The sequence below is a fragment of the Macaca mulatta genome, chromosome 5, assembly GCF_049350105.2.
Source record: "Macaca mulatta isolate MMU2019108-1 chromosome 5, T2T-MMU8v2.0, whole genome shotgun sequence".
Classification (NCBI taxonomy): domain Eukaryota; kingdom Metazoa; phylum Chordata; class Mammalia; order Primates; family Cercopithecidae; genus Macaca; species Macaca mulatta.
The window spans coordinates 65622533-65646110 of NC_133410.1; the positions used below are offsets into that span (position 1 = coordinate 65622533).

The 23578-nt window shown below is 36.2% G+C and overlaps 1 protein-coding gene across 1 annotated transcript in view; it reads left to right on the forward strand.

The window, feature by feature from the left end:
- Nucleotides 1-23578, forward strand: part of TMPRSS11D (transmembrane serine protease 11D) — a 62043-nt gene that overhangs the window by 13892 nt on the left and 24573 nt on the right. The window contains exons 2-3 of the mRNA XM_001109114.5: nt 15456-15577; nt 20948-21066. Coding sequence (XP_001109114.1) covers nt 15456-15577; nt 20948-21066 — 241 coding nt within the window. The remainder of the gene's footprint in view (nt 1-15455; nt 15578-20947; nt 21067-23578) is intronic.

Genomic DNA, 23578 nt, shown 5'->3' on the forward strand with positions numbered 1-23578 from the left:
AAGGGTGTTTGCTAAAAAAAAAAAAAAAAAAAAAAAAAAAAAAAAAAAAAAAAAAAGGAGCACAAATTTGCAAAATAGCAAATGAAAATAAGGGTTGAGCCTATATCTGTGAACTAATTGGAACAATCTATATAAAATTAAACCTTTGACCTTGGTCTCATTATAGCATACCCTAAGTACCTAAAATAACCAGCTACTGATTGATGGCTTAATGTGGTAGGTGTGGTCCTTCTACCAACTTATTAAATAACTACACACCCAAGCAGCCAGCATGAGTAATTATTTATGTTGTTTTCATTCATTACCAGTAACGCTTTAAGAATTAGCACGCACTAGTAAATGAAGTACAGACCAAATTTAATATTTCTTTCTTTTCTATTTGTAAGCCACAGTTTACAAATATGAAACAAATGAAACAAAAGTTTCTTTTTCCCTGGGTCATAAATCACTCTCTGTGTTTTTAGCCTCACATGTAAAATTATTTCACTTATGGCAATGGTATGATCATATGATTATAAACATTAATTGATAGGTTCCTAAATTATATACATGTAATATTGCATATATATTGTAAGTTATATACATTATTATAAATTATATAACATATATGTAATCATAATTACCAACTGTTTCCTCTTATTATTAGATACCTAAGGCTATAGTAATGAGAACTTCTTTATTATATCAAATTCATGTGTGTCTACATATATGCCTAGAGATTTTATATTGAAGGTCTGTATTTTTTAATCCAAAGGCAGTGAAATAAGTGGTTTCCAATACTCTTTTTCAGAGCTTCAAATATTACCTGTAAGATAATGACTTCAAAAAGAATACTTCCAGTCCCAAGACCTTTGCTCAGCTGAGACCCGTCTTAACAGCTGACTGCGAGAAATTAACACAAAAATACTGACGGTTACTGAAGTCTCAAAACAACTCAAATTGTCTAGTCATGTGACCAGTATAACTAAATCCCTGATCACAGAAGCTCAATCTTCAAAGTTTCATCTTGGACTTCCACTCTTGCCCCTGGCACTGAATTCTCTATGAGGGAGTGGTCCTAATTCTTCATCTTCCACATTTTCCTCAACCCTTTCTTTTCCACACACACAGCCTCTACATGGCCCTTGGCACTTCATATCCCATTAATGGATTAATAAATTTGTCTGTGCGATGAGACCTCCTGCCTCATAACTCTCGCCTCTTGCAGCCCAACTGGGCCACCAGATTAACCTTTCTAAACCACTGCTGCTTTTCTTTAACTCCTCATTTCAAAAAGCTCATTGATACCCTAAGGCCAAGAAAGAGTCCAAACCCATTTTTTACAAAGTCTTCCATAATCTTGACCAGCCTTATTTTTCTAGATTATTTTCCATCTGCTTTCCTATAAGCACCACACTGGGCCAATTACTTTTCACCAAACACACTTTGCACTTCTGCCTCTTCTGTTCCCATTTTTTCATTTACCCAGAAGGCCTACCCATCTTTCAAGGCATAGCTCACATGTCACATGTTCTATGAAGATTGGTGGCATTTCCTCCTCCCTCCTCTGAGTGAAGGAATTTTTATAATAGTTTTAAGGGGTAAAAGTGCAGTTTTATTACATGGATGTATTACATTGTTATGAAATCTGGGCTTTTAGTATAGCCTTCACCTGAATAGGGTACACTGTACACTTTAAGTAATTTCTCATCCTTCATTCCCCTCCCACCCTTCCATGTCTCCATTATTCTACTCTCTCTGTCCATGTGTACACATTATTTAGCTACCGTGTATAAGGGAGAACATGCAATCTTTGACTTTTTAAAAATCTTTTTGTTTTTATTATACTTTAAGTTCTGGGATACATGTGCAGAATGTGCAGGTTTGTTACATAGGTATACACGTACCATGGTGGTTTGCTGCACCCATCAACCCATCATCTACTAGTTATTTCTCCTAATGCTATCCCTCCCCTAGACCCCTAGCCCCCAATAGGCCCAGTGTGTGACGTTCACCTCCTTGTGTCCATGTGTTCTCATTGTTCAACTCCCACTTATGAATGAGAACATGTGGTGTTTGGTTTTCTGTTCCTGTGGTAGTTTGCTGAGAATGATGGTTACCAGCTTCATCCACGTCCCTGCAAAGTACATGAACTTATCCTTTTTATGGCTGCATAGTATTCCATGGTGTATATGTGCCACATTTTCTTTCTTTTTTTTTTTTTCATTAAGAACTTTTTTTATTGTTTACTTTTTAGTTTCAGTAGTTTTAGGGGTACAGGTGGTTTTTGGTTACATGGATGAGTTCTTTATAGTAAATTCTGAGATATCGGCACAACTATCACCCAAGCAATTGTACCCTGTACCCAGTATTTAGTCTTCCATCCCTCAGCCACCTCCCAGCCTCCTCCCGCTCAGGCCCCACAGTCCACTATCACTGTGTATTTTTGTGTCCTCCTAGCTTAGCTCCCACTTACAAGTGAGAACACACAGTATTTGATTTTCCATTCCTGAGTTACTTAGGTAAGAAAATTCTTAATACAAGGCTGATCAACCCATGTTGCCTTTTTTTCTTACTCTCTCAAAGTTATAACCCAAATCGGAAAACACAAGCTCTTCTGCAGAGAGGTGGACTGATTCCTAGACAGGGGCTAAGGGGCCCGTCTTGACTCCTCTCTCCTTTCTATGTTCCAGTTAACCAGCCATGCTCCCACGGGCCTGAGCCGCTCTTGTCAGCTACGGGCCACCCGACTGCAGCTTCCCTCCCTGAGGCCCTGATTCTTGCTTCTTGAGTGTGAACTTCCTCCTGTCATTTACAGCTGGCTGTGCTTCACACTGTAAATGTGAATTTACAGCTGTGCTGCAAACCTGGCCGGGGGCGAGGGGGGCTGGTGCTTGGAAATCCCAGACAATGTATATCAGGACAGTGACTGTAACAATTTTGGCAGATGGTAGGGAAGTGTCTTGTGGGAACCTTTTCATAATTTGCACCAAGTCCCCATTTGGGATAGTGTTGGGGCTGCTCAAATCTTTCTTTTTTTTAATTATTATACTTTAAGTTCTAGGGTACATGCACACAATGTGCGAGTTTGTTACACATGTATACATGTACCATGTTGGTTTGCTGCACCCATTAACTCGTCATTTACATTAGGTATATCTCCTAGTGCTATCCATCCCACCTCCCCCACCCCACGACAGGCCCCGGTGTGTGATGTTCCCCTTCCTGTGTCCAAGTGTTCTCATTGTTCTATTCCCACCTACAAGTGAGAACATGCAGTGTTTGGTTTTTTGTCCCTGCGATAGTTTGCTGAGAATGATGGTTTCCAGCTTCATCCATGTCCCTACAAAGGACATGAACTCATCCTTTTTTATGGCTGTATAGTATTCTATGGTGTATATGTGCCACATTTTCTTAATCCAGTCTATCAATAATGGACATCTGGGTTGGTTCCAAGTCTCTACTATTGTGAATAGTGTCACAATAAACATACATGTGCATGTGTCTTTATAGCAGCATGATTTATAATCCTTTGAGTATATACCCAGTAATGGGATGGCTGGGTCAAATGGTATTTCTAGTTACAGATCCTTGAGGAATTGCCTCACTGTCTTCCAAAATGGAAGAACCAGTTTGCAGTCCCACCAATGGTTTAAAAGTGTACCTATTTCTCCACATCCTCTCCAGCACCTGTTGTTTCCTGACTTTTTAATAATCGCCATTCTAACTGATGTGAGATGGTATCTCATTGTGGTTTTGATTTGCATTTCTCTGATGGCCAGTGATGATGAGCATTTTTTCATGTGTCTGTTGGCTGCATAAATGTCTTCTTTTGAGAAGTGTCTGTTCATATCCTTCACCCACTTTTTGATGGGGTTGTATTTTTCTTGTAAATTTGTTTGAGTTCTTTGTAGGTTCTGGATATTAGCCCTTTGTCAGATGAGTAGATTACAAAAATTTTCTCCCATTCTGTAGGTTGCCTGTTCACTCTGATGGTAGTTTTTTTTTTTTTCTTTCTTTCTTTCTTTTTTTTTTTTTTTTTGCTGTGCAGAAGCTCTTTAGTTTAATTAGATCCCATTTGTCAATTTTGGCTTTTGTTGCCATTGCTTTTGGTGTTTTAGACATGAAGTCCTTGCCCATGCCTATCCTGAATGGTATTGCCCAGGTTTTCTTCTAGGGTTTTTATGGTATTAGGTGTAACATTTAAGTCGTTAATCCATCTTGAATTAATTTTTGTATAAGATGTAAGGAAGGGATCCAGTTTCAGCTTTCTACATATGGCTAGCCAGTTTTCCCAGCATCATTTATTAAATAGGGAATCCTTTCCCCATTTCTTGTTTTTGTCAGGTTTGTCAAAGGTCAGATGGTTGTAGATGTGTGGTATAATTTCTGAGGGCTCTGTTCTGTTCTACTGGTCTATATCTCTGTTTTGGTACCAGTGCCATGCTGTTTTGGTTACTGTAGCTTTGTAGTATAGCTTGAAGTCAGGTAGCGTGATGCCTCCAGCTTTGTTCTTTTTGTTTGGGATTGTCTTGGCAATGCAGGCTCTTTTTTGGTTCCATATGAACTTTAAAGTAGTTTTTTCCAATCTGTGAAGAAAGTCATTGGTAGCTTGATGGGGATGGCATTAAATCTGTAAATTATCTTGAGCGGTATGGCCATTTTTACAATATTGATTCTTCCTATCTATGAATATGGAATGTTCTTCCATTTGTTTGTGTGCTCTTTTATTTCGTTGAGTAGTGGTTTGTAGTTCTCCTTGAAGATATCCTTCACATCTCTTGTAAACTGAATTCCTACGTATTTTATTCTATTTGAAGCAATTGTGAATGGGAGTTCACTAATGATTTTGTCTTTGTCTGTTATTAGTGTATAAGAATGCTTGTGATTTTTGCACATTGATTTTGTATCCTGAGACTTTGCTGAAGTTGCTTATCAGCTTAAGGAGATTTTGGGCTGAGACAATGGAGTTTTCTAAATATACAATCATGTCATCTGCAAACAGGACAACTTGACTTCCTCTTTTTCTAATTGAATATTTTTTTATTTCTTTCTCCTGCCTGATTGCCCTGGCCAGAACTTCCAACACTATGTTGAATAGGAGTGGTGAAAGAGGGCATCCCTGTCTTGTGCCAGTTTTCTAAGGGAATGTTTCCAGTTTTTGCCCATTCAGTATGATATTGGCTGTGGGTTTGTCATAAATAGCTCTTATTATTTTGAGATACGTTCCATCAATACCGAATTTATTGAGAGTTTTTAGCATGAAGGGCTGTTGAATTTTGTCAAAGGCTTTTTCTGCATCTATTGAGATAATCATGTGGTTTTTGTCTTTGGTTCTGTTTATATGCTGGATTATGTTTATTGATTTGCATATGCTGAACCAGCCTTGCATCCCAGGGATGAAGCCATCTTGATCGTGGTGGATAAGCTTTTTGATGTGCTGTTGGATTCAGTTTGCCAGTATTTTATTGAGGATTTTTGCATCCATGTTCATCAAGGATATTGGTCTAAAATTCTCTTTTTTTGTTGTGTCTCTGCCAGGCTTTGGTATCAGGATGATGAAGGCCTCATAAAATGAGTTAGGGAGGATTCCCTCTTTTTCTATTGATTGGAATAGTTTCAGAAGGAATAGTACCAGCTCCTCCTTATATCTCTGGTAGAATTCAGCTGTGAATCTGTCTGGTGCTGGACTATTTTTGGTTGGTAGGCTATTAATGATTGCCTCAATTTCAGAACCTGTTACTGTTCTATTCAGAAATTCAACTTCTTCCTGGTTTAGTCTTGGGAGGGTGTATGTGTCCAGGAATTTATCCATTTCTTCTAGATTTTCTAGTTTTGCTTTTTTTTTTTTTTTTTTTTTTTTTTTGCGCAGAGGTGTTTATAGTATTCTCTGATTATAGTTTGTATTTCTGTGGGATTGGTGGTGAAATCCCATTTATCATTTTTTATTGCGTCTATTGGATTCTTCTCTCTTTTCTTCTTTATTAGTCTTGCTAGCAGTCTATCAATTTTGTTGATTTTTTCAAAAAAACCAACTCCTGAATTCATTGATTTTTTGAAGGGTTTTTTGTATCTCTATCTCCTTCAGTTCTGCTCTGATCTTAGTTATTTCTTGCCTTCTGCTAGCTTTTGAATGTGTTTACTTTTGCCTCTCTAGTTCTTTTAATTGTGGTGTTAGGGTGTCAATTTTATATCTTTCCTGCTTTCTTTTGTGGGCATTTAGTGCTATAAATTTCCCTCTACATGCTACTCACTGGTTTCAAAGAACATCTTTATTTCTGCCTTCATTTCGTTATGTACGCAGTAGTCATTCAGGAGCAGGTTGTTCAGTTTCAATGTAGTTGAGCAGTTTTGAGTGAGTTTCTTAATCCTGAATTCTAGTTTGATTGCACTGTGGTCTGAGAGACAGTTTGTTATAATTTCTGTTCTTGTACATTTGCTGAGGAGTGCTTTACTTCCAACTATGTGGTCAATTTTGGAATAAGTGTGATCTACTGAGAACAATGTATATTCTGTCGATTTGGGGTGGAGAGTTCTGTAGATGTCTATTAGGTCTGCTTGGTGCAGAGCTGAGTTCTAGACCTGGATATCCTTTTTCTGCTTGTTAGTTTTCCTTCTAACAGTCAGGACCCTCAGCTGCACGTCCATTGGAATTTGCTGGAGGTCCACTCCAGACCCTGTTTGCCTGGGTATCAGCAGCCAGCAGCGGAGGCTGCAGAACAGCAAACATTTCTGAATAGCAAATGTTGCTGCCTGATCATTCCTCTGGAAGCTTCATCTCTGAGGGGTACCCCACCATGTGAGGTGTCATTCTGCCCCTACTGGGGGGTGCCTCCCAGTTTGGCTACTCGGGGGTCAGGGACCCACTTGAGGAGGCAGTCTGTCTGTTCTCAGATCTCAAACTCCATGGTGGGAGAACCACTACTCTCTTTAAAGCTGTCAAACAGGGACATTTAAGTCTGCAGTGGTTTCTGCTGCCTTTTGTTCGGCTATGCCCTGTCCCCAGAGGTGGCATCTACAGAGGCAAGCAGGCCTCCATGAACTGCGGTGGGCTCCACCCAGTTCCAGCTTCCCAGCCGCTTTGTTTACCTACTCAAGCCTCAGCAATGGCAGGCGCACCTCCCCCAACCTCACTGCCACTTTGCAGTTCAATCTCAGACTGCCGTGCTAGCAATGAGGGAGGCTCCCTGGTCGTGGAACCCTCCGAGCCAGGTGCGGGATATAATCTCCTGGTGTGCCCTTTGCTAAGACTGTTGGAAAAGTGCAGTGTTAGGGTTGGAGTGATCCGATTTTCCAGGTGCCATCTGTCACAGCTTCCCTTGGCTAGGAAAGGGATTTCTCTGACCCCTTGCGCTTCCCAGGTGAGATCATGCCTCACCCTGCTTTGGCTCATGCTCGGTGGGCTGCACCCACTGTCCTGCACCCACTGTCTGACAAGCCGCTGTAAGATGAGCCGGGTACCTCAGTCGGAAATGCAGAAATCACACGTCTTTTGTGTCACTTATGCTGGGACCTATAGACCGGAGCTGTTCCTATTCGGCCATCTTGTGCCACGATATTTGATTTTTTGTTTCTGAATTGTTTCACTTAAGATAGTAGCCTCCAGTTCCATCCATATTGCTGTAAAAGACATGATTTTATTCCTTTTATGGTTGAGTAGTATTCTGATAAATATATATGTATATATATATTTCCCTAATGATCTGTTGATAGACACTTAGGTTTAATGCACATCTTTGCTATTATAAATCGTGCTGCAATAAACATATGAGTACTAGTAATTTTTGATATAATTTCTTTTCCTTTGGGTAGATACCCAATAGTTGGATTGCTGGATCAAATGGTAGTTCTATTTTTAATTCTTTGAGAAGTCTCCATATTGTTTTTCATAGAGGTTTTACTAATTTACTTTTCCACCAAAAGTGTGTAAGTGTTCCCTTTTCTCTGCATCCTCACCAACATCTGTTATACCCTGACTTTCTCATAACCGTTCTGACGGATGTAACAGGTTATCTCATTGTGGTTTTAATTTGCACTTCTCTGATTAGTGATATTGAGCATTTTTTTCATGTGTTTGTGGCTATTTGTATGTCTCTTTTGAGAAATGTCTATTCATGTCCTCAGTCCACTCTTTAATGGGGTTATTGTGTAATTTTGCTGTTTTTATTGGAGTTCCTTATACCTTCTAGACATTAGTCTTTTATAAGATGCATAGCTTGCAAATATTTTCTCCCATTTTTCAGGTTGTCTGTTCACTCTGTTGATTATTTCTTTTGCTGTGCAGAAGCTTTTTAGTTTAAGTATCATTTCTCTATTTTTATTTTGTTGCATTTGCTTTTGAGGACTTAGTCATAAATTCTTTGCCCAGGTTAATGTCCAAAAGTTTTCCCTACATTTTCTTCTAGCATTTTAAGACTTTCAGATCTTAAATTTAACTCTTTAATCCATCTTGACTTAATTTTTGCATACGGTGAGAGACAGAGGTCCAATTTTATTCTTTGATATACAGCAATCCAGTTTTACCACTACCATTTATTAAATGGGGTGTCCTTTCCCTAGTGTATGTTTTTGTCAACTCTCTCAAAGGTCAGTTGGCTGTAGGTATGTGACTTTATTTCTGGGTTCTCTATTCTGTTTCATTGATCTATGTGTCTATTTTTATGCCAGTATGACGCTGTTTTGGTTACTATAGCTTTGTAGTATAATTTGAAGTTCACGTCATATGACATCTCCAGCATTGCTCTTTTGCTTAGAATTGCTTTGGCTATTTGGCTCTTTGTTTTGGTTTTATATGAATTTTAGGATTTTTTTCCCAATTCTGTGAAAAATGACATTGGTATTGTGATAGGGATTTAATTGAATTTGTAGATTGCTTTGAGAAGTACAGTCATTTTAATGACATTTATTCTTCTGATGCATGAGAATGGGATGGTTTTCCATTTGTTTGTATCATCTCCATTTCTTTTATCAGTGTTTTGTAATTTTCCTTGTAGAGCTCTTTTACTTCCTCAGTTAAATACATTCCTAGGTATTTTATTTTTTAATCTATTGTAAGTAGGATTGACTTATTGATTTGGTTCTCAGCTTGGTCATTATTGGTGTATAAAAATGCTACTGAGTTTTGTACATTGACTTTGTATTCTGAGACATTCCTGAATTCATTTATCAAATCTAGGAGTCTTTTGGAGGACTTTTAAGAATTTTCTAGGTATAAGATCATATTGTCAGCAGAGATAATTTGACTTCCTCTTTTCCAAGTTGGATGTCTTTTATTTATTTCTCTTGCCTGATAGCTCTTCTATGACTTCAAATAATGTGTTTAATGATGTGATGAAAGTGGGCATCCTTGCCTTGTTCCAATTTGGTGGAATGCTTTCAACTTTTCCCTGTACAGTATGATGTTAGCTGTGGGTTTATCATATATGGTTTTTATTATTTTGAGGTATGCTCCCTTTATGCCTAGCTTGTAAGGGTTTTTATCATGAAGGGATGCTAAATTTTATCAAATACCTTTTTCTGTATCTATTGAGATGATCATATGGTTTGGTTTCTAATTCTGTTTATGTGGTGAATCACATTTATCAATTTGTGTATGTTGAATCATACTTGCATCCCTGGAACAAAACCCAGTTGACCATGGCATATTATCATTTTTATGTCCTATTGGATTCAGTTTTCTAGTATTTTGTTGAGGATTTTTATGTAGCATTCATCAGGGATGTTGGCCTATAATTTTCCCTTTTTGTGTGTGTGCCCTTGTCTTGTTTTGGTATCGGAGTAATACTGGAGTCACAGAATGAGTTAGGAAATATTTACTCCCTCTCAATATTTTGGAACAATTTCATTAGGATTGGTATCAGTTTTTCTTTATACATCTGGTAGAATTTGGCTGCAAATGCATCTGTTCCTGGGATTTTTATTGTTGTTGAAAGATATTTTTTTTCTTATTCAATTGTACTACTCATTATTGGTCTGGTCGGAATTTCTATTTTTGCCTGGTTTAATCTGTAAATTAAACTTGGTAGATTTCTACCTGGTTACATGTTTCCAGGAATTTATTGATTTGCTCTAGGTTTTCTAGTTTTTGAGAGTAGAGTTATTCATAGTAGTGTCTAACAGTCTTTGTATTCCTATGATATCATTGTAATGTCTCCTTTTTCATTTCTGATTTTGTTTATTTGAATCTGCTCTTTTTTTCTTGGCTAGTCTAGGTAGTGGTCTATCAATTTTTTTTAACTTTTCAAGTAACCAACTTTTTATTTCATTGATCCTTTGTAATTTGGGGGTCTAAATTTTATTTAGTTCTACTCTGATCATTGTTATTTATTTTTTTCTCTTAGTTTAGAGTTTGGTTTGTTCTTGTTTTTCTAGTTCCTTAAGGTGCATCATTAGGCTGTTAATATGTGATCTTTTAATTTTTTTGACATTGGCATTTAATGCTATAAAATTCCTTCTTAACACTGTTTTTACTATATTTTAGAGGGTTTAGTATGTTTTGTCCCCATTTTCATTCATTTCAAATTTTTTTTAATTCCCTCTCTATTTTGTTATTGACCCAGAGATCATTCAGGAGCATGTTGGTTTTTTGTTTTTTTTTTTTCTTGTTGTTCGTTTTTTTGTTTCATGTTTTTGTATAGTTTTAAGAGTTCCTCCCGGTATTGATTTCTAGTTTTAGACCATTGTAATTTGAGAAGATACTTGATATGATGATTTTTTAAAGTTTCTTCAGACTTGTTTTGTGACTTAATATATGATCTATCTTGGAGAATGTTCCATGTACTGATGAGAATATATATTCTGTGATAGTTGGGCAGAATTTTCTGTAAATGTCTATTAGGTCCATTTGGTCTAAGTACAATTTAAGTCCATTGTTTCTTTGTTGATTTTCTGTCTCGATGATCTGTCTAGTACCGTCAGAGGGGGTGTTGAAGTTCTCCATCGTTATTGTATTCCTATCTCTTTTCTTAAGTGTGGTAATATTTGTTTTATGCATGTTGGTGCTCTACTGTTGGATATATATATATTTAGGATTGTTATATCTTCTTGTTGAGTCGATTCTGTTATCATTATATAACTTTCTTTGTCTTTTTTTTTTTTTTACTATTGTTGATTTAAACTCTGTTTTATCTGATATAAATATAGCTACTTCTACTCTCTTTTGGTTTTCATTTGTGTGGAATATATTTTTTCTATACTTTTACCTTTAGTCTATTAGTGCCTTTATCAGTAAAGTAAGTTTTTTGTAAGCAGCATATAGTTGATGGAGTTCTGTCATGCAGCCATTTTATTTCTTTCTCTGTCATTTCTGTAATTGTTTCATAAGCCCTATGGTTTGGTGGAGTTCTGTCATATTGCCATTTTGTTTCTTTCTCTTTCTCATTTCTTTAATTGTTTTATAAGACAAGTGAGTTTTATACTTCCATGTATTTTTATGATAGGTGAGTACCGACCTTTCATTCCCATGTTTAGAATTCCTTTGAGCATTTCTTGCACAGCCAGTCTAGAGAGTTAATAAATTAATTACTCCAGAAGAGTAGAAAACTAGTATTGACTCTCCTACTCCAAAAGTACCTCAATGGAGATAAGTGTTGACACATTCCTCTTCTTTACTGTAAAGTTACCTGTGTAATAAGAATGATACAGAGCAAGATAAAAAGTGCGGAGGAAAGTGAAAAAGGTAAATCGGTAAACAGGTAATACTGAATATTTTAAATAAACGCGTTTTTTTCTCTTGATAGTATAAGTTAAAATATATAGTAATAAATTAATTAATTAAAATTTTATTTTTCTCAAAAGTTTTTTATGGTTATTTAGCCCTTTATAATTTATACAGCATGCATGTCATCTGCTCTAATTCTCACAAAATATACTGTACAATAACTGTTGTTATTACCAACATGTCGCAGGGGAACTAAGATTCCGCAATATTAAAAGGACTCATCCAAGCTCACACAACAGTTACTGGCAGAAAAATCTTCAGTTCTAGGAATCTTGTTGTTATACTTCAGTTGCCTCTATAATAATACCTTAAATTCCAGTTTACAAACCATTGGTATATACACTGTTTTATTTGATTTTTTAAAAAAATCAAATTATGAGGAAGGTATTGTCTTTATCATTTAAATTTTTTTGAAATCTGAAGCTTAAAATAATTATGATTAATGTGAGATCACGTAGCTTATATTTGACAGAGTACTTGAATCCACATCTCCTACCTCTAGTCTAGTTCCCTTTCCCATCCCCTTAGAAGTGCTTTGTGATGTAGGAATTAAACACTGTGCTTAGAAGTTTAAAATCAATTAAATAAATCTTTCATATCTCAGTTCCTTCATTTGAAAGACATGGCTGATATTAGAACAAAGGAAATTTCAAAAAAAATAAGAAATGATCATGTTTTAATTGGAAAAAATGTCTTGTAGAAAAATTCTTTAATACAACCCTGGGCATATCCTCAAACACTACAGTCCAATGGGAGAAAAAATACCAAGTTCGGTTTTGAACTTTTCTATTTAAGGTGGTTGTAAAGCACCCATAACACGTTCAATTAGTAATTGGAAATGATGATGTGCAGCTCAAAGAGAGAGGTCTGGGCTCAAGATCTATCTTGAGAAATATTATTATTAATAGATGGTGATTCCCTTTGCTTCCCCCCAAGTGAGGTCAGGAGAGACATGAAACCCAAAGCTTTTCCATTCTCTGTAATGTGAAGCAATGTACTTAGGGACGAAGTGTATGTGAGCGGAAGTTCATGTCTCTTTATTCAAATTTACCTGGTTTCTGTTTCCAGCTCTGTCACTCCTGAGTAAGCATAAGTTATTCACTCTCTGAGCCTCACCTTTCCTATGTTTACAATGCAATCATAATACAGAATTTACAAGGCTACGAAAAGATCGTGAAGACTGACAATGTACATGTACAATGCCTGACAGATAGACTTTCACAATAAAGTATGAAAAGATAAATTTTCCACCCTCATGCAATTTTTTTCAAGTCAATATAAAAGAGAAAGAGTGAGAGGGAAACTGGGTAAATGGGTCACAAATGGATATCTGCTTTGCTGTTTAAATGCAAGCACTAAAAATCTCTCTGATCAAGACCCTGCTTTAAAAGCAAAATATTTTGTTTCACATATTTCCATTGCATTATGAATTAAAATTCAGTATTTACAAACATATTCAGTATTTACAAACAAATTCAGTATTTACAAACATAGAGTAAATACTGTGCACAATTTAGTTTGTGTTAGCAACGTTCAGAGGTTCAACTATAAGTTGAACATGCTATTGAAAGTTGAAACATGCTATTTCTTCAGTTGTTTCTACAGGGTGGAACAATTCATTCTTATGTAATTAGTTATGGCTTGTGAAAGTAAGGTAATTTTGGCTCCACACCCTTTGTTGAGTCATATGTCTCATGGTGCTTTTCAGTTATTGAGTTCAAGACGTTTTTCATGAACTGAAAGCAAAATTGGCTGTAATGTCATCCCTGTGGGAGGCTCATCCAAGTTAAAGCATATATTGACTCTAGTCTTTTGATTTCATTTTTTGGAGGTTTTAGCCTCCATCTTAATCCTTGTTTACAGTTCTTCTCACTCCAAGCTTGCAGATCCTGACATATCAGCTATCTCTGGAAACATAATCAATCCCTAATTGTTGCAGAAAGGAACAATTTGAGATTTGTTTAGCCTTTGGAGTTACATTTGCCTCCAACTCTGTCCCTTTTTGACTCTTTCCCTACTCAGCAGCCACTATTAATTACTGAAATCACAAATACCAAACACTATGCATTTGTGATTGCATGTAACAGGCACAATAACCCCATGAGGTAACAAATGGGTAAACTGAAACTCAAATAGTAAACAAATGTCAAAGTGACAGTTTTCAACCAGAAAATTACTACAGTAGTGGTTGCTGAACACTGGACTCTCAACCCGTGTCAGTGAAAGCCAGTTTTCATTAGTGTAGCAAAATGAACAAATAAGACAAATATAGCAAAAAGACATCATAAAGTTATAGCATTTAATAAATTGTTCTGAGGTTATTTTCTTCCTATGTTATATATTTAAATGCTCTTTTTAAAAGTGATCATGCTTGAGCAGGATCAATTTTTATAAAGTGTTCTGTGTTTATTCAACAAAATGGAAAACTGGCAAATCTATGTCTGCTTCCAACAATCTTCTGAAATGTTACTAGTTCCAGTGCCACAGCGTACAATGTGCAAGTGACACAATACAAAATATCAAGAGGTGCCCTTTTATAGGCCTGTGAGTCGGGTAGAGCCCAAACAATACCAGACGACACTGCAGTGAAATGTGTCCCACAGCACTGACCCTCAGAATGTACCCTTGTCACTTGTACCAGAATGTTGGCAAAACAAAATAGAAAAATATAAAAATTAGAATATGCCTAAATATAACTGCTTCTCAGCTCTATTGAGGCTTTTAAATCTGAAATATGTCAAGAATTAACATAGGCAATAAATATTTATAAATACCATAAGTATTTACAAAACACCTGTATAACCCAAGCATTCTGCAAAGTGTTAAACACTTTGCCTATGTTAAGCATAGGCATGAATAGTATCTTTACCTTCAAGGTGTTCACAGCCAAGTTGGATAACCTATTGAACTAGAAATATATACTTTATAACACATAACATGACCCCACTTAATCTTCAAAACAACCTTTTTTGGTAAGTATTATTATTCCTATTTTTCAGATAAAGAAAAACTCAGATAAATAACAATATGACCTCCAAGCAAACAAAGGGTAAAACTGGATTTCACACCCAGCTCCTCTGGTGACTTTCCCAGTGTGAGTGTGTGTGACTATATATTAGTACAAATTCATGGAGAAAATATGATAAATCACATAAATCATTGGCTGTTGGAGCAGTTTTAATTCATTTCAGGTGCTTGCTATTCTCCCTGATTCTCTATGCCTCTGCCGATTTTTAATAATATGGGGAATCTTGCAATGAGAAATGCTACTGTCCTGACCCCCTTACTGCCCCACCCCTGCTTCATCTTCCTCAACACTTCTTCCCACGCAAATGATCTCTCTTCAGTACAGCCTTGGGGATGGTGCCCAAGCAAGGATGATTACTACCGTAGTGTCCAGCATTGAAGTTTGGAAGACATTGCAGTAGAACAGAGAATGATTTGTTTGTTATTCTTGGAAACTTTATCAATTGGCAAAAGGGAAAGTAATTCCAAACCATAAGTCAGACTTCCTTCTTCCGTCAGACTAATTGAACTTCAATCATTTTGTGCTGGAGAAAAAAAAAAAAAAAAAGCTTGAAAAAAAAACCATTAAGGACAACCCTGTTAAGTTCAGTTTCATTTCTAGGAATATGTTTCTATGGCTAGAGCCATGTGCCAGATAAGAGATCGTGAGAGACAGAAGACAATCGTGAGCACTAAAATGATGGCTGAAATCAGTGAAATGAATGACTTTCTTTGATCTCTCTCTCGTAAGGCCAGCACGTGTACCATCGACTTCAAGATTTCTGAATCCATATGTCGTATGTTTCATTGTCGTCGCAGGGGTAGTGATCCTGGCAGTGACCATAGCTCTACTTGTTTACTTTTTAGCTTTTGGTAAGTACCAGAGCATTATTACTCTTTAGATTTAATAGTGACGTACGATTTCAGATTTAAAGTTTGGCATTCTTTCTTTTACTATGGCTTTTATTTCTTAATATAATGTGATTATATATCTTACTTATAGTTCTTCCCCAAATATAGATTCATATCTGTATTTTTCCTCAATCAGTATTTTTTCTCTTTCCTATTTTGGCCATTTTTAGTGCCCCAAACATACCTTTTGAGTATACCAAACATTGTTACTCAAAAAAGAATTATTCTATCCAAAGGAAAAAAAAACCTCAATAATTTTCTGATGCTAAAATTTACTCATTTTGTTTTTCAATAATACTATGATTTCCTTCATTGATAACCTGATAAAATCACAAAAGTGAAATATTGCAAAGAACCCTAAGTTTCAACACTAAAATTTGGATGTACCTAAGTATTTGTCCATTCTTATTAACAAATAATGCTCTGTCTTCTGAAAACAGTGTCTTACAGGCCTAACAGTTAGGATGGTCAGGAGATAAATTTTCAGTTGAGAAATAAAAAGGGGTAAAGTCAAACTTTTTAAAACATCATGTTCTTTAGTTATTTGTCTCTTTTATTTTGTTTAATTTTTTATTATATCACTAAAACAATAGACAACATGGACAAGAAAAAATAATGTAAAGAATACACATACCATGCTCATTCATAAACAACTTTCTGTAAAAATCTCTGTGAAGGCTCTTTCAGATGCTTTAACACAGATATGTAAAATGTGTCAAATTTTACTAAATAATATCATATATTAGAATCTTTTTTTCACTTCAAATACACTTTGAGGTTATTTTTATTTCAAATATAATTCTATTAAATCACTTAAATCATGTGTGTGGGTGTGCAGGTGTGTACATGGGTATGTGTGAGTGTTAAGAGAAAAAGAGACAGAATATAACTTATAGTATGTCCAATTGTAAACAGGTAAAAATGCTTAACTATGCAAAGGTTGAAATACTTCCAATGGTGTAATACAATTACCAACATTATGATAATGATACTCAATCATTTCAGCCAATCAAATGTAAAGGTTGTGGCTAAATTTTGCTTTTGACTGCATTTTGCTATCAAATCACCTGGAGTCACCTATACCTAAGGTGAACTACAGAGGTAGAAAAAAGAGACATGGAGTTTCGGATTAAATTAATGAATTTTCACTCGTAATGACACGGCATTGTCATGCCTAAAGAGTAAGCCCTTTGGTAAGTCATCTGCAAACTGTGTTCCAATGATCACTTATGGCCCCTAAATGACTTGATCTTCCACTACAAACAACCACCATTCCCCCAGTATCTCCAACTTTTGCCCCTTACCAAGGTGTTTGTTTGCATAAGTAATGCATATGAATGATCAAAGGAAAGCAGAGATTTTTGTTCTGAGACAGATTCCATTAGGTTATGCACATCTTCATAATGTTTATGAGTTGTGTACAGATATGTTTTGGAGACTTTTATCTCTTTCACACAACTGAAAAGGTCCTCTGGAAGACCCCTGTCATTATTGTTGTTGTTTTTGTTGTTTTAATGATACATAACATCTTATGTATTTATGGGATACAGGTCATATTTTGTTACATACATAGAATGTGTAATGATCAAGCCCGGATATTTGAGGTATACAGCACTTTGAGTATTTATCATTTCTATGTGTTGGAACAACTCAAGTCCTCTTTTCTAGCTACTTTGAAATACATAATATATTGTTGTTAACTGTTGTCACTCTGCTCTGCTATTAAACTATAAAACTTACACCATTTATCTAACTATATGTTTATACCTGTTAGCCAACCTCTCTTCAATCCCCCTCACAATGCTCCACCCTTTCCAGTCTCCAGTATCTGTCATTCTACTCTCTACATTGATGAGATCAACTTTTTAAGCTCCCACATATGAGTTAGAACATATTTGTCTTTCTTTTTTATTCTTTTTTTAGTTGTAGAGATGGGGTCTCACTTTGTTGCCCAGGCTGGTCTCAAATTCCTGGCTTCAAGTGATCTTCCCAGCTCTGCCTACCCAAGTGCTAGGATTACAGGCATGAGCCACCATGCCTGGCTAATTTTGTCTTTCTGTGCTTGGCTTATTTCACTTAACACAATGACCTCCAATTCCATCCATGTTGCTGCAAATGACAAGATTTCATTCTTTTTATGGCCAAATAGTATTCTATTGTTTGTGTGTGTGTGTGTATATATATATTATATATATAATATATATATATGTAAACATATATATATAATATTTTCTTTATCCATTCATTTCTTGATGGACACATAGGTTGATTCCACATCTTGGCTGTTGTGAACAGTGCTGAGATAAACACCCAAGTACAAATATTTCTTTGACATTGTGATTTCTTTTCCTTTGGATAAATATCCAGTAGTAGGATTGCTGGATCATATGGTAGTTCTGTTTTAGTTTTATGAGAAATCTCAATACCGTTTTCCACAATAGCTGCACTAATTTACATTTCCACCAACAGTGTATAAGAATTCTCTTCTCTCTGCATTCTAACCAGTATCTGTTATTTTTGTATTTTGGTAATAGTAATCTTAACTGAGGTGAGATGGTATCTCATTGTGGTTTTGATTTGTGTTTCTCTGATGATTAGCAATGTTGAGTATTTTTTCATGTACCTGCTGATGATTTGTATGTCTTATTTTGAGAAATGTTCGCTCATGTTCTTTGCCCACTCCTTAATGAAATTTTTATTTTTATTTTTTTTTAGTGTTGTGTTGTTTGGGTCCTTGTATATTCTGGATATTAGTCTCTTGTCAGATGAACAGTTGGCAGATATTTTTTTCCCATTCAACAGGTTGTCTTTCCATTCTGTTGGTTGTTTCTTTGCTCTGTAGAAGCTTTTTAGTTTAATTAATTCCCATTTGTCTATTTTTGGTTTTGTTGTCTGTACTTTTCAGGTCATAGTCATAAATTATTTCCCTAGACTAAAGACATGAAGTGTTTCCTCTTGGTTTTCTTTTAATAGTTCTCATAGTTGTAGGTCTTACATTTAAGTCTTTGATCCATCTTATGTTGATTTGTGTATATAGTGAGAGATAAGGGTCCAGTTTCATACTTCTGCAAATGGATATCCAGTTTTCCTAGTACTATTCATTGAATAGAGTGTGCTTTCCCCATTGTTTGTTCTTAACACTTTTGTTGAAATTCAGTTGTCTGTATGTGAATTTCTTTCTGGGCTTTCTATTCTATTTCATTGGTCTATGTGTCTGTTTTTATACCAATACCATGCTGTTTTGGTTACTATAGCCTTGGAGTATAGTTTGATGCCAGGTAGTGTGATGTCTCCAGATTTGTTCTTTCTGCTCAGGTTTGATTCGACTATTTGGGCTCTTTTTTGTTTCATACAAATTTTAGGATGGCTTTTTCTATTTCTGTGAAAAGTGATGTTGGTATTTTGATAGGGATTGCATTGAATCTATAGATTGCTTTGAAGAGTATAGTCATTTAAATGGTATCAGTTCTTTCAATCCATGAGCAAGAAATGTCTTTCCATTTGTTTGTGTCCTCTTCCATTTCTTTCATCAGTGTTTTGTAGTTTTCCTTGTAGAAGATGGAATTACCTTCTTGATTTGTTTCTCAGCTATTTCATTGTTGGTGTATAGAAATGCTACAGATTTTTATATATTGAGTTATATCCTGCAACTTTATTGAAATTATATATCAGATCTAAGAGTTTTTGGTGGAGTCTTTAGGTTTTTGGGGTATAAAATTATATAATCTGCAAAAAGAACAATTTGAATATGTAACTTCTTTTCCAATTTGAATGCCTTTTTATTTCTTTCTCTCACCTGATTGCTCTGGTTAGGACTTCCAGTACTATGTTGAATAGGAGTGATGAAAGTGGACATACTTGTCTTGTTCCAGTTCTTAGAGGAAAGGCTTTCAGCTTTTCCCTATTTGGTAAAATGTTAGCTGTGGGTTGGTCAGCCTTCATGTTGTTGAGGTATTCCTCTTCTAAGCCTAGTTTGTTGAGTTTTTATTATGACGGGATATTGAATCTATTGAACGTCTATTGAGATGATCATATGTTTTTTGTCTTCATTCTGTTTATGTGATGTATTAAGTTTATTGGTTTGCATACGTTGAACCATTCTTGCATCTCTGGGATAAATCCTAGTTGATTGTGGTATATTATCATTTTGATATGATGTTGGATGCAGTTTGATAGTATTTTGTTGAGGATTTTTGCCTCTGCGTTTATCAGTAATACTGGCCTGTATTTTTTTTTTTTTTTTTTTTTTTTTTGAGACGGAGTCTTGCTCTGTGACCCAGGCTGGAGCAAAGTGGCTTGATCTTGGCTCACTTTAACCTCCACCTCCCGAGTTCAAGCAATTCTCCTGCCTCGGCCTCCCAAGTAGCTGGGATTACAGATGCCCACCACCACACCTGGTTAATTTTTGTATATTTAGTAGAGACAGGGTTTCACCATGTTGGTCAGGCTGGTCTCCAACTCCTGACCTCGTGATCCACCCACCTTGGCCTTCCAAAGTGCTGGGATTACAGGCATGAGCCACTGCACCTGGCCTGTAGTATTATTTTTTTTTATTGTGTCCTTGCCTGGTTTTCTATCAGAGTAATACTGGCTTCATAGAATGACTTGGGGAGAACTCCCTCCTGTTTGATGTTTTTGAGTAGTTTGAGGAGAATTGGTGTCAGTTCTTCTTTGAAGGTTTGGTAGAATAGCAATAAAGCCATCAGTCCTGGACATTTATTTATTAGGAGACATTTTATTACTGATTCAATCTTATTACTTGTTATTGGTCTGTCAAGCTTTTTATTTTGCAAGGTGCCTTTTGATGAAAATAATTTACATTGGATTACTAGATTAGATATCTTGTCAGATGACTTATCTTCTAGCTTACTCCAGAAAAACTAATGGAGAATCACTAACTCCTCTATAAAGAACATTATTTGAAAATAATTTTTTAAAATTTCACAATTACTTTGGGTTCTTTCCTAATGATACATGAATAATAGTATATTACAAACACTCATTAATATTTCCTGAATAAATACACCACAAACCTCCCTTAAAATATAGCAAGAACAAAAATTATAGTATTTCTGACTATTTTTAATTTCTCAAATAATAATTCCACTCTGATTTTAAAACATCTACACCACTCTGGCTTTGCCAATCTTTTTAAAAATGGAAAAGATAATAATTTTATCATAATTACACTTATATTAAGCATAGAACTTTTTCTTTCAAGGAAAGCAAATTTTTGAAATTCTATAATATAACATCCCATAATCCTGAATAAATTAAAAGTTTAACTACTTAGTAAAGTAAGACTGACCCTCCCTTTTATTTCTTTTCCAGATCAAAAATCTTACTTTTACAGGAGCAGTTTTCAACTCCTAAATGTTGAATATAATAGTCAGTTAAATTCACCAGCTACACAGGAATACAGGACTTTGAGTGGAAGAATTGAATCTCTGGTAAGTTAATGTTTGTCTCTGCTCTTTATTCCATTATAAAATGAATATGATAATAAACCTAATGTTTTGTAATATATTTTCAGTTGCTAGGTGCTCTACATATTTTCCTTCCTTGTATGGTGAAACATGTGTTTCTCTCTGCTTTTATCAAGTTAGTTTACTCATATACTGGTTCTTATTCACATATTTGTCATGAGTAAAAAGTGTTAGAAAGGCCATGATTAAATATGCATTTTATTTGTTTATGAATTCAAATACTGAAAGTTTTTTATTTGTTTAATTAAGCATTGACATTGTCTTTTTAAATTGTTTTCATTTTGCCCCCTTCCCTCTTCCTTGTTCAACTAAAGACACAAGGCAGGAGGTGTTAAAAGACAGGTTTACCATGTCAGTAATAACATAGTTTGGACAACATTACACTTTGGTTCAATGATACACATGGAAGTTTGAACAGAAATATGCAAAGCAAGCTTGAGCTCTGACTTGAAGAGGGCCTCTGGCTGTCTGCCAGGAGACCTCACCAGTGAACCCTTAACATTCACGTATCAACACAAACCAGGGGCTGCCCTTTAGCTTTGACCAGGCTCAGTGTCACTCACTTACCCTTACCTTTTCAAAAATATGTCCTAAGACTATAAAGTAATTCAATGGTTCTACAATTTTAGCATGTAACTGAGTTACCTGGCAGGGTTGCTTTGGTGAGTTCAAGATAAAATTTTATCAGCATTTCTACATTTTCTGAAATATTCCTTAATCCAGGCTTTTAATCCCTTGGTGCTTTTCTGAACCACTGCAATGAGCTTCTAACTGTTCTCACTGTGCGCAGGCTCTTTTCCCTCTAATCTAATTTAAATCTAATTTCTGAACACAAATCTCTCACAGCCTGTTTCCTTCATGTTACCTCCAGCTCAAAACTTCTTGCCTACAAAATAAATTCCAAACTTGTTAGCTAAGCAACTTCTCATGTCTATGCTTTGGCTCATATTTCAGTCATCGTGTGCCCTACTTATTCTTATAGCCAACCTGAAAAGCCATCTTTTATAAGAAATTACCTCTGATCTCCATGGTTGGATATAATTAATCTTCCTTCCACATCACGTCACCACAAAATCATATCTGTGTGGATCTCATGCCACATACCTCTATGTATTTTATGTTAAAAATATTTGTAGACTTGTTTAATCTGCCATGTTAGACTAAGTTCCATGATGACAGCTCCACATCCATTTGATTTTTGTATATCCACAACATTTGGTGGGGTTGATGCTTAATAAATGTTGATTGAAGGAAGAGAAGTCTCCCACTTCTGACATAATGAACTTATTTCCCCCAATGTTAACCCTACATCTGGTTCCTGCCCTAGATTCTCTTCCCAAATCATTCTGATTCAACTGTTCATTCCGATCTCGTTAAACATTTAAATGATGTATCTAACTCCCCTTGCTTTAGTCTATGCTCACCCTGCAGTCTTCTCATAACTTAGTTTTCAATGATGCTTGCTTCTAGAGAAAAAAAAAATGTGTTAAACAAGCTTATGATTCAGTCCTCCAGCTGTGATGGTTCTCACTGGAGATTAACTCAGTGGTTTTCGAAATATGGTCTCTCTAGCATCACCTAGAAACTTGTTAGAAATGCAAATTCTTGGGCTCGCCAAGACCTACCAAATCAGAAATTCTGACACTGGGGCCTAGAAATCTGTGTTTTAACAAGCCTGCCGGTGCAGCCTGGTCTCTTTGTTCCTCGGAGCCCCACTCAAAGCTTTCAGCGCTCATCTCCCACCAATGACAGGGTCCTCTATGGAAACCGGCAGGAGGGTTTCCAACTCTAACTACGTTTTAGAGTTTGCTTCCTAGGGCTATCCAGGCACCAAGTATCACAGGTTAGGTTCCCAGGGAAGCAGACTCTAAGACCTGTGTGCAGAGAGTGTCTCTGGAGTGCTCTCAACCAACACCTTCAGGAAGAGAAGGAAGCAGCATTGGGCAGAGGCAGAGTCAAACTACAGTACTGTTGGCACAGAAGACTGAAGGGAGCCAGAGGCAGGGGGTAGAAGTGGGCCCTTAGCAACCATCCTTCACCATTGGGTGTGAGTTGCCCCACCCTCTTTGTGTAACCTCAGTCCCAAGGTGGGTGGTAGTGCAGCAGAGCAGCCCCTACAAGGGCCAAACCAGAGACACACCAGGTGCCAGGAGTGCTGCCAGGGAATAGAGAGGAAAGAATGGGCTTAAGGTAGGATCCACAGAACTTGGCAATGGATTAGAAGACAGGATGAGAAGTGGCAGGTTAACACTGACACAGAAATGTCTAACTTGGGTAGATAATGGTGCCATTGGCTGGAAGAGAAAACTGAAATGAAAACAGGTTGTTCAGGGAGACAAAAGTTCACTGTGGACATCTTAGCAGAGTGATTCAATGGGGAAGGGAATGGATGCCTAGACTACCTCAGAGATAGATCTAAGCTGGAGCCAGCAATAAAGATACAAGATGAACAATCCCTAACGAGCTACTCCTCAGC